At 34.7% G+C, this 12,768-nt stretch overlaps 1 protein-coding gene across 1 annotated transcript; it reads right to left on the bottom strand.

The window, feature by feature from the left end:
• Positions 1-1,852: 1,852 nt before the first annotated feature.
• Desi (DM4/DM12 domain-containing protein Desiccate) lies at positions 1,853-10,715 on the bottom strand. Its single transcript, XM_076404016.1, has 6 exons — positions 10,652-10,715; positions 6,270-6,309; positions 6,079-6,219; positions 5,697-5,842; positions 2,072-2,258; positions 1,853-2,012 (listed from the first exon to the last, which is right to left on the bottom strand). The coding sequence occupies exons 1-6, from the start codon at positions 10,713-10,715 to the stop codon at positions 1,853-1,855; spliced, it is 738 nt and encodes a 245-aa protein (XP_076260131.1).
• Positions 10,716-12,768: the final 2,053 nt, after the last annotated feature.

Raw genomic sequence — 12,768 nt, 5'->3', positions numbered from 1 at the left:
AACACTGGCTGACTTACATGACAGTGACCATTATCCTACACTCATTGAATTAGAAGGTTTCACATACTCTACTATTGAATCATCAAGGGTAAATCTGCGCAATATAGATTGGAATAAATACAGGCGGCTCATCACGCTACCTTTTCTTGATATGGATATAATTTCTATAGCGGAAGAATTCACTAAATCTGTCATCAGAGCCGTCAAACTGCTCGCTCCTGGGATTATACGCAAAAACAGCAAGCCACCTGTGCCATGATGGAATATTAACTATAAGCGTGCCATAGAAAATAGAAGGCCGGCACTCAACAGATTCAAAAATCATCCATCTACCACCTGTTTTATAGAATACAAGAGACTAAAGGCTTTAACCAGGGAAAAAATCAGGAAGTCAAAAGCTAAAAGTTGGACTGAATTCACCAACAATTTAAATCCCCAAACCTCAACTCAGGCTATATGGATGAGCGTTCACAAACTAAAGGATCTAGATTACCTATATCTAAACTACCAATGATCGTTGAAGGGACACGCTATATAGAAGACCCACTGGAATTAGCAAAACTGTTTGGTAAACAGTACATACCCTTTTTACAAAACATCACGATGATAGTATTACGGAGAACACTCTGAAAAGTAGAAACATTTATGATTGCTTGGAGAACATACGATGAGCTCTCTCAAGCAGTATATAAAGCTGTACACTTCTTCTGGTTTATATGGTATTAGATCAATATATATTAAAAACTAGTGAAACTCAAAAGCTATTGAACATATACAACATCATATGGAATAATGAACAGCTACCTACTATGTGAAAGTGTTCAGTATTGGTCGCGATACATAATACAAAACAGGTAAACCCAGACATTCGGTGGATGGGTACAGTCCAAAAGCGCCAACCAGTCACCTGTGTAACCTAATAGAACGTAAAGTTAATAAGACTCTTGTATATCATACAAAAACACAGTCTGTTGAGTGAACATTAACTAGGCTTCGTCAAGGGTTTCTCCACTTTGGATCACTTAGTGGGTTTTGAAAGCGATATAGTTGAAGGATTCAATAAGAGGCAGCATAACACAGCAGTCTTTTTAGACCTAGAAAAAGCACTTGACTCCATCAAGACATCCAAAATTTTGAGTAAATTACAAGAATGGAAGGTAATGCGTATCAATTTCTTTCATCCTTCCTAAGGGGTCGAACTTGCAGGGTTAGAATCAATGGCAAGATATCGTCATCCTTTACACAAATAAATGGTGTACCTTAAGGCTCCAGCATAAGCCCAACCCTATTTTTAATTGCGTTTGATTCTATCAGAGAACACATACCTGGGAAAATTAATAAACGAATAAATAACTGACTAATAAATAACGAATGATAGCCTTTATTTTATTTTATAGACTTAAAAAAATATTATAGCAGCAGCGAGAATCGATCCTAGTACGTTACTATCGGCAAGCTAAACCCTCCTCCCGCTGGGTTTGTTTATATATTTTGTGATACCGATCCGACTGCTATTCCATATTACTTGATTTAGGCTTTTTTCGTTTTATTGGAATATATTTATTTGTAGCGCGTATTACACAAAATTATTAGGCCTAAAATTCTTCCTCCATAGGCTTTAACCGTGCCAAATTTCACGCCTCCTGGTGCATCCGTTTTTTTCAAATAGGTGGGCAAAATTTTTGCTAAGCCGATTAATAATAATAAGTTATATTGATTGGACATTTATTATTTATAGAGATAGCAAAATAGTAGATACGATAATTAGTAATAAACTATTTTAAAAATAATACAAAAAGTGAAATAAATAATTTTTATTGTATTATTTTACACTACTGTGAATGGTATTATGTTAATTACCAGGCATTAATGTTGATACAATATTTAATACATTTTCTCTAGTTAATGGGCATTTGTAGGTTTTATCGCATTTGTTCATCTCTTGTGACCTGCCATTGTCAATTGCCTCTTTTATAGTGGTCCCTCCAGTTACGTAAGAAAACAAGGAGTTACTAAAATAAAAAGATATATAGCTTTTAAAGTAACAAAAAATTATACCACAATTATTTACCTTGTAAGAGATACTATTAATTCATCTATGCTTGAAGACTCGCCCGCTTTTTTATTTTTAACAGCATCATGGAAGTAGCTACAAATAACTTTTTGTGCACAGGACGAGCTGTCAATATTGTTAGCAGCTAAGGAATCATCAATTTTTGAGAAAAAGTTTGTTATTGAATTCATTTCAGTCTCCAAACCTGTAATATAGAATATTGTTTGCTTGTTGCAAGTAATTTGTATTGTACAAAAGCAAGATGAAGAGTTCTCGGTCTTACGCAAATATAGCGTTCCAAATCCTCCGTCAACAAAAATTTATGTTTTGTATCTGGGTACCTGGACACAACTGCCGTTAGTATGTATGACACATTTTAACTTGTTCTCCCAGTATAAACTTGAATATAGGGCGGTCATACAATTCTTCGTTTTAATTAGATTAATTCCCAAGGATATTTATGCGAACTTGACAAAAGTTTATCATTCAATTTAAACGATGAAATAAAAACCATTGAAAAAGTGCATGATAAAATGTCGTGTTGGACTTTTGGCGGGTGAAGGTGAATGAGATGAGGGGATATTGGAAAAATTAGTGCCAAAATTTTGTATAGAAACTTAGGGCTGTTAAAATTTTGAGCAAAATGGGTGCTTTATTTGCTGAATGCTAATCAAAAGCAAATGCTCAAACGATCAACAGTAATCGTTGTACCAATTTAACAGGTTCTTTGGTCAGCTAGTTGCCAAAATTCGCCAGAAGTGAGCTGGTATGAAGAATTCAATCGGTTCCCAAATTTTCGTTTTCCCGCATTCAATGAAGGAGCTGAGAAACCCATAGATGAATATTTTTAGTTTTTCAGCAGATAGTACATTCGGAAAGGAATATTGATGGTGAAGAAACGCTAGACTAAGTCCGTTGAAGCCAATGGAGAATGCGTAAAAAAATTTTAAAAAATTGTTTAAAATCGTAATATTTTAGTTTCAGGCCGAGAATTTTTCACCTTACGTATTCCTGAGACGTTTTACACGAATTAATAATGTTATGAAACATATTGAATTTTGAGTCATTAATGCAGAAAATGTTACATTATTCAGTTTAACAAAATCTATTACTGAAGCAGGTAGGTGATATAGACAGTGTTACGTACGAAAAAAAGTAAGGATTTGTTTAGATACTTAAAATATTAAGCTTTAGCAGATCGTATACACTGCATTTTGCTGATCATATGCACAGCAAGATTTCTTGGTCATTAATTTTTCGTTTCAGTGTCGATGTGGATGGCTCTCCTGCACTAACCTCTTGGGTTTTGTACCTTTCATTGCCAGTCAGAATATGCTACAGAAAACTGTTCTTCACTTTCCTGCCAGGAAAATAATGAAACGACGATGTTGAAACAGTTCAAAATGGTATTTTCAACTAATTTGTGCGGTAAATATTTTCCTTCACTTTCGATCTTTCCCACAGAGCGTAAACCTCTGGAAACAACTTCATCAACTGTTAAGTTGTTTGGAAATTCTTTCAGAGTTTGTTTTTTTTTGGACCATATTTACCAGCTGAAAAGATTTCCTTGCTCATATTAACTCATTTTAGAAGAGAAGTGCTCGTGAAGGCGTGAAAGTCACCTATCTTAGAGCTTGTGTTTTTTCCTTATGGCGAAGTGAATTTCTGCGACCAATCTTGTGGTCAGATGTGCACATGAATGTTTGGCTCTTAACCCGTGTTGTTCATCTGGAATGATATGTAAATTTTTTTTATCCAGGTGCCTTTTTGGATTTGATATTGTTGATTATTTTTTGCAGAATTTTTGGTGAAACTAAGTGCTTTTGAAGATGGTTTGGAGGGGCTGTTTTCCCTACATTGTCGGCCTCTCTGATCACTCTTTTGTTTTTAATGGCGCTACTGCCTTTTTTTAAAGCTAGACATTCTATATGTTTTTTCAAACGACTCGGTCAGGAGTTCGGATATTTCGATGTCTTCTCTCACCAGACTTTGATTGCCTCACGGACTTGTTTGGATGCCTCGTTGGACTCCATTTTATCGTTTGGATATAGGGTAGTACGAGAGTTTGAGTTGGGTTCTCGTCTTAAGTTTCTGAAGGTGTTTGATGGACTTCGATATCAGTTTTCCTTAAATCAAACAACAAAAGTAATGGTTGTCGAAATGCAATTATGCGATCTCTATGATTAGCATAGCAGGTTAATTGAAAAGTCCCGCCCTGGCACATAGATGGCACTATTAGAATTAAATCTATATGTTTTTTAGTTAGTCCTAACCCTCAAAAGATGCGTGATAAATTTGACAGCTGTCGGTTCATTAATTTGTGAAATATGGCATTTTGTGTGAAGAAACTTTTGTTATTGTGAAAAACATGGATAAAAAGGAATTTCGCATGTTGATAAAATATTGCTTTTTGAAGAGAAAAAATACAGTTCAAGCAAAAACTTGGCTTGATACCGAGTTTCCTGGACACTGCCCCAGGAAAATCAACTGTCAAGGATTGGTATGCTAAGTTTAGACGTGGTGAAATGAGTGAACACAGTGAATGCCCAAAAGAGGTTGTTACCGACGAAAACATTTAAAAATCCATAAAATGATTTTGAATGACCGTAAATTGAATGAGTGAAATTGAATGAAATTGCAGATACTCTACAGATATAAGCTGAATGTGTACATATCATTCACGAATATTTGGGTATGAGAAAACTCAGTGAGTGCAAAGTGGGTGCCGCGCGACTAAAAATAATGACGAGTTGATAATTCGGAGCAGTGGTTGAAGATGATCAAGCGTAATAAGCTCGAGTTTTTGTATCGATATGTGACAATGGACGAAACATGACTCCATCATTTCATTCCGAAGTCCAATCGACAGTCATAGGAGTGGACTGCACACGATGAACCCGCTCCAAAGCGTGAGAAAACGCAACAGTCGGCTGGCAAGGTTATGGCGTCTGTATTTTGGTATGCGCATGGAATAATTTTCATTGACTACCTTGAAAAAGGAAGGACCATCAACAGCTACTATTAGATTATTTGTTATTGGACCGTTTGAAAGACGAAATCGCCGAAAAAGCGCCGCTTTGAAGAAAAAGAAAGTGCTGCTTCACCAAGACAATGCACCGTGTCACAATTCAGTGAAAATGATGGCAAAAATCCATCAATTGGGCTTCGAATTGCTTCCTCATCCCCTGTATTCTCCAGATCTGCCCCTAGCGACTATTTCCTGTTCTCAGATCTCAAAAGAATGCTCGCTGGGATGATCGCAAAAACTCAGGCTTATTTTGAAACAAAGGACAAATCGTACTACAAAAATGGTATCGAAAAGTTGGAGGGTCGCTATAATCAGTGTAGCACCCTTGAAGGGAATTATGTCGAATAAAAAAACTAATTTTGCCAAAAAAAGGCGTTTTACTATGGTAGGCCGGGGAGTTCAATTGACCTGTTATGTATACACTGAGTACCTCAGTAATACTAAATGAAGGACTGGTATCGAAGAAAATCATCGAACATAACAGTTAGGTTATGTTATTCAACAGTTATTTACTTAATTATATAAAGATAAAATAAGATGACTAATTTTAAGTACTATAACATGCAGTACTATATCTGTTCATTTTTATAAACCAAGTTCTTATCGGTTACATACTGCGAGAGTATCCTCCATGAGCGCCGGAAAATACTTGTGCAATTTTTGGAATGACTAGAATTGCTCCAAGACCAATGAGGGCTCCTAATGCCACGCCACCTATGTCCAATTTCATCGTACCATATGACACACCAGTATTACTATATCTGCAAATAAACATTAAATATAGAAGATATGGCAAATATATTTATATTATTACATTTCATATTATATATACACTTGAAAATGTATCATTATATAATATATTGTTCCTGGAGAACAGAGTTTTTTATAGAGTACTGGAAAGTTGCTTCATTAGTTCAAAATTTTATTAATATAGTATTTTTAGAAGTATTTGAGTGAACTAAAAATTTTACAAGTAACTGTTTAATAATAGTTTTACCCATTTCCTGATGATCCATAGCTAATTACTCCAAATCTGGATTCTTTTTGACTGTTGTCTCCAATTGGATTTTGTGGTATATATCCTGACTTATTCCTATAGGGTAAATCTGATTCGTAATACCGATTACTTGGCGAGAAACTGTAGGAAATATCTTTATAATTTTAATTGATAATTTATTTTTTGTTTACCTGTCGCCTTCACCATATTTTTTAGGACTTGCTCTAACATCTATGACAAATATGGAACACAAACAAATAATTAAGGGATAATGCATGTTTTGGTACTATATCAGAACGTTCTTCGTTTCAATTCTGTTTTAAAAAAGACGGTATAAAATGGTTTTATACCACTTTCATGTTATGGGTTATTAAAGACGAACAATATACGAGTGCAACTTTAAGCAATTTTTCCTTAAACAATATGTCGTATGTTGAAAACGGCGGCTTTATTAAATTAAGCTAAATATGTTCCCCACTGAACCTGAACGCTATATTGTTTCTGTTTCGCTTTCGCGGTGTTATGTTTCTTGTAAAATGTGCCTCATAAAATGACATAAGTTAATGTTAAATCTACAAAAACAATGAGTACCGAATAATGTTATAGGATTGCATATTTGATTATAATAAAAGTATTGGAGCTTGAAAATAGTAGCTAAATATTATATTACGTATACGAAAAAGTGTTTGTTAATTGAATTCGTGCTCATATAATTAATTTTGTATTATTAATTTTATTGTTTTTAAACGTTCTTTATATTTCTCAAATTAGGACATGTAATGTAATGTCAATTTCTGTAGATTTTGGGTGGTGTAAATGTAACCCATCACAAACTACTGGGTTTTTTAAATAAGTTTAGCAAATTCTAGTTATTGCTTAAAAAAAGATGCACATTAATAATATCTAAAACTGGAATAGTTGCGACTAGTAATTACCAATAATGGGAAAAATAGCTGTAAGATATTGGAAGGCCTGGAACTCCAACTGCAGCGATCGGTTGATTTGTTATTTTCGACCTCTCATCAGGAACTTTCCAGGAGTCGGCGTTTATATATTTAATTATAAATTCTACTTCAAAGATAATATATACGCTAATAAAATATAGATATTATTAGATGCCCAAAAATGAATGGCACATTATATAATAATTAAAACCTTTTCTCAGACTGAAATATTACCAAATTTCAGTCAGTTAGCAAACAACGTAGAAAAACTAGAAAAATTCCACAACAGGTTAAAGAAAAACAAAAATGAGTAATTTCTTCTTAAGTATTATAACATGGAAGGCAAATGGGCTAAATTATCGAGTTCGGAAGCTCTAGTTATTTCTGTTATACTATTATTGTTACCACTAGGCGCTATAATTTTGAGAAACAAAGAAGCCTAATATTACTAACTATTTTACTAACTGGGCCACGTTTAGACTTATAATGCAGGAACAAATCAGTTTATACGTAAGATTCAAAACTATAGACAATCTTGAGCCCCAAACCCGAAATATAGTTGAACTAATTTGGTCTGCCACAAAAGAAGCTACCCCGACATCAAGGGAGAAATCAAAATATGAGTTAAATTACAAGAGCTACAAGAGTATAGCACAGAACCAGAAATGCTGTCGAGAAAACAATATTTAATAGAATTAGTAATCAGACAAATCAAAAGATTAAATACTATAAACAGAGTTGTTTCGAAAAATATGTAAATGAATTAAGCCCGCAAAGAGATAAAAATTATTCGCTATGGAAAGCAATTCGGATATTTTAAACGACTAATTATTAGAGTACCGCCTATTAAAATTGACCAAAATAAATGGGTTCGACGGAACTATGAAAAAGCTGAATTATTCGCAGACCATTTAGCTAACATATTCCAACCGAATGATATAGAATCTACGACAGATATAAATCCTGTCTATCTGCCCGATGTAGCTGTAAATCTGATTTCTCCAATGGAATTTGTCACAGAAATTGATAAAAACCTCAATCCTAAAAAGGCTCCTGGAATTGACGATATTTTACCTCCGTTATTAATATATATATATATATATATATATATATATATATATATATATATATATATATATCTATATGTATATATATACATACATCTATATGTATATATATATATATATATATATATATATATATATATATATCTATATGTATATATATATATATATATATATATATATATCTATATGTATATATATATATATATATATATATATATATATATATATATATATCTATATGTATATATATATATATATATATATCTATATGTATATATATATATATATATATATATATATATATATATATATATATATATATATATATATATATATATATATATATATATATATATATATTCAATGCCTGCTTGAGACTGTTTCCTGTCTGGATTTCGAAATTACCACTCGACATTCGAAGAAAATTAATACTGCCCTGCAATATTCCAGGACGTCTCACAAGTTTTTGACCAGCTGTGGCATTTTGGATTAATCTACAAAATGAGCAAATTACTACCGAGGAATTACTGTTGACTGCTGGAATCATATCCCTCTCAAAGAAAATTTAGAGTATTGCATGAAGGGGCATTCTCAACATTTTAACCTATTTCGGCTGGAGTTCCACAGTGTAGTGTTTCGGGACCACTTTTGTATCTGCTCTATACTGCTGATATCCTAACAACAAAAGAAACAGTTCTTGGAACATTTGCTGACGACAGAGTTATAATGGTAAAAGATGTATCTCTCTTTAAGTCCGTAAAAAAAAGTACAAGTAGAGGTCAATAAGAGCTAAATGGACTAGAGACTGGAAAATGCAATTTAAGAGCTCCAAATCTGTCCATGTTAATTTTGTGTTACAGCGAAATGACAAAAACCTAATTATAACACTTGACGGATGCCCATTTCTTCAAACAGAATCAGCTAAATACCTCGGAATATATCTTGATGGTAGGTTAAATTGAAAATATCATGTTAGACAAAAAGCAGAGCAGATTAGACTCAAATTCAAACAACTGTACTGGTTAGTCGGAAGACAATCTCTATTTCATCAATATATCAATCATAAATACTGTTTGGATCTATGGGGTGCCAATATGGGGTTGCACTAATACATCAAACCAACTAGTAATTCAACGCACCTAAAACAAAATTCTAAGACTAATTACCAATGTTTATCGCTACGTAATCAACGAAGAGCTGCATGATAACCTCGGAAATAAATTGATAGACGACACGTAGGAAATCAGAAGAAGAAGAAGAGATTGAAGCAAACCAAACCGCATGCATTTGTTTAGTGTATAAGTGTATTCTTAAGTTTGGCTTAAGTAGATTAGTTTTATTTTAATTTGGGTAATACATACTGATGTATTAATCCCGTACTAGCCTTACTTGTGTATTAATGCAAGTACAACATAACAGTAGTAACAAATTTACGTGTAAATTAAGATTGTCCTAAACATATCTAATATAAAATATAATTAATAAAACAAATCTTTCCATCATTTTCTATAACTCCTTCACATCTTCTTGGAAATATGGTGATACTGTGTCGATTTATTTTTGGACGTTTTCGGCATTTCGAAACCGTATGTCAGCCAAGTCATGTTGCATCGATCTGGAATAGTGGCAATCAGAATCAGATCAAAGAAAGAATCAGAGGATCCTTCATAACTCTTGAAACGTGTGGCCGAGCGTACTGCTTGTATTATTCGCTATTGCAGGTCTTTCTTGCAATAATACATCGTTCGATTGATGTTGGTAGACAACAGCAGTAACAACTTCATTTTATTTTAGGAGTAGGTAATAGGTTTCACATTGCCGACCTATTCACTTGCACTACGTCAGTTAAAGTATGCTATAGAATAGACAAGCAATGAAACAATAGGCCTGTGGCCTCAAGAACTAGAAATGGCAAATAAAGGCTTTCGAATTACAATTTGGAATACTGATGGAATTCAGGAATATCACGCTGACTACAATATCCTAAATAACCTAGGAAAAAAAATTAAAATTGGTGGTGATTTTAATGCAAAAAATACTAGATCGTGACCTAGAATGACAACTAAGGGCAATGAGCTTCATAAAGCAGCTGCTGAGCTATTATGTAATTACATGTCAACTAGAAAACCAATTTATTGACCAACTGATAAGGAGAAAATCCCAGACCTGTTAGATTTCTTTATAGTTTGAAACATAATATCCAACTATACGGAAATTGAACAAAAAATTGACGTAAGCTCAGAAAATTATTCGAAAAAAATCATGAAAATGATAGCTGAAAACCGAGAGCTACGAAGAAAACGCCAACAAAATAACCCGTAAATACAAACCCGTAAATAACTATCTGACTAAAATTGATGACAAGAAAATATATAGGAAAATAGGAAAAAAAAAGGAAATATATTATTCTCTGCAAAACCAGTAAATACCTAAAACCATGATATCTACACAGTACTCGCGTAGAAATTGGGCACACAGCAATCAACAAAAGGCGGAAGCAGAGGGCAATACTCTACGCTCTCAACTATTTCACAAAAGAAAACAACATCATTTCTGACGAACAATCGGCTCTCGCGCTCATCATTGATCCGTCCATCAGACCGCCCGTCTGGTCGCACACGTCCATCACGCTCTTGACCACCGTAAAAAGGTTATAGTAGTCCTCCTGGACCTAACCAAAGCTTTCGACAAGGTTTGGCACGACGGTTTTATCGCAAAATGCGTGCGCTTAGGCCTCTGAGAAGACCTAACCCCTTTCATCAAGTCCTACCTATCGGACAGATTTTTCCAGATCAAGATCATGATAACAATTTCCAGTTGGAAACAAATCGACGCTGGCGTACTTCAAGGTTTACCGCTGGCCCCAACCTTATTTAACCTCTCTATTTCAGATTTGCTGAGAAAAGAGCACATTGACGTCGCGTTTTACGCTGACGACATTGCTTTCTTCACGGCCTCCAGGTTCGAGGTTACAATGAAAGAAGGTTTACAGAAGCAGCTCGATCATGCGGTCAAGTGATTCAAATTCTGGAGGTTGCGATCAACCCCCTGAAAATCCAGGCCATCATTTTCCTTGAGAAGCGTTACGCACTGCACGTCTCGCAACTTAAGATGGACACCGCAACAATTTCAGTGCTAGATAACATCACGTACCTAGATCTCTACTTCGACAGACGGTTCGGTTGGTATTCCCAAATCCAGAAGGGTTCGGTGATAGCAAACCTGCTATCTTCTCGGATCTGCCCTTCTAGCAGACTTTCCATCTCCATCAAATGCTTATTTTACAAGATGTTAATTCGGTCCGTACTCCTCTACGGATCTAATGTCTACTTTAAATATGTGTAATATTTAAGTATGTGTAAAATATAGTTGGGTGTAACCAGGTTAAACGGCTTCAAGTTTTCCAAAATAAACTCCTCAGGAGAATCTTAAACGCTCTGTGGTTTGTCAGAAATAATCAAATTCATCCACAAATCTCAATCTCAATCATTCCACAAACAACAACTTAGCTCAAGTTCTTCTGAAAACGCGCTTGTTCGCGAGTTGGTCGACATTCTGGAAGCTTAGCACCGCGTCGCCGCTAACCTCCCTCTTTTCCAGGCGGAAACGACCTCATCCGTCGCTGCAGTCATAATTTTTGCCCTCATATGACAGTATTCAGTCGTGTGTCAATTCAAGTTCGCGAATCAATAGTTAGTTTCACTATCTGTTATTTCGCCGGGTCCTCGTGCACAATAACGGTTGCCCGATTACCGGGTGCCATATCCCCAAGTTTAATGCAGTAGCAGTAGCTACTCACAGGGGTCAACTGTGAGGCGGTTTCGGTCTAGTGTATTGGTAAGTCCAGAGGCAGTCCCACATAACCAGGTCCCACTTGTCACTCCACGGCAAGTCTCCGTGACCAGGTATGCGTCATGCATTTCATCGCCTGCTTTTAGGCCAGAACAAAAAAAAGGCCGAAGCTTTTGCTGACCATCTAGAAAAAAACTTCAAACCAAAGTGATATTCAGTATAATTTGTCGGACTGAATCTGACGGAATCTGAAAATTCGACGATTCAATTAGTTGCGAAAGAAGTAACCAAAGTTATCAAAGCTCCAGATATTAATCCAAAGACATCTAGGATAAGGTTAGGTCTAATGAAGATGGCATTTATTATTTATTATTATCGCTTTTATTATTTTCGCTAGGCCAGTAAGTGGAATCGCGCCCTAAGTAATAATTACATTTTGTATTATTAATGGTTGTTAGTGATTCATTTATTTTTCCAGGGTGTTATTAATTGTGAACCTCAAGTTGTTTTACATTAAAGTTTCCTCCAATAACAAATCGTGGTCTTAATTTTGAAAATAAATTTCTGTGTTGATTGTATATCATTTTGTGTCTTGGTGAACGATATAAAGCAGCAATGTTTATTTTAGCTTCGTTATTTTCAATGTTAACGATCGTCGCTTATAATTTTTATTTTTTTATTTTGAACTGTCTAATGGTGTGTGCAGATCTGAATATTCGGTTTGATCGTTGGATTAGTTCATTTACGTTCCATGTGATAGTTCTTAAGCTCATATTACTTATCTTTGTTTTTATTTGTTCTTTTTTCGGAAATTTCCAATTGTTAACAATTTTTCTATCTTGATTGCTAACCAATTGAAATTGTGTCGCATTTCGGGCCGGAATTCA

The sequence above is a fragment of the Rhynchophorus ferrugineus genome, unplaced genomic scaffold (genome assembly GCF_030347505.1).
Source record: "Rhynchophorus ferrugineus isolate W39M unplaced genomic scaffold, kcgeb_rfMv2 rfM4, whole genome shotgun sequence".
Lineage (NCBI taxonomy): Eukaryota > Metazoa > Arthropoda > Insecta > Coleoptera > Curculionidae > Rhynchophorus > Rhynchophorus ferrugineus.
This window is presented reverse-complemented; position numbering and strand designations above follow the sequence as displayed.

Bases quoted from the DNA above. Each gene is read 5' to 3' on its own strand.
- Desi (XM_076404016.1), bottom strand. From the start codon at position 10,715: ATGGACGTGTGCGACCAGACGGGCGGTCTGATGGACGGATCAATGATG. The intron at 6,220-6,269 runs GTAAACAAAAAA...TATTTCCTACAG, and splicing joins AAATATGGTGAAGGCGACAG to TTTCTCGCCAAGTAATCGGT. The intron at 2,013-2,071 runs GTAAATAATTGT...TTTTTATTTTAG, and splicing joins TTAATAGTATCTCTTACAAG to TAACTCCTTGTTTTCTTACG.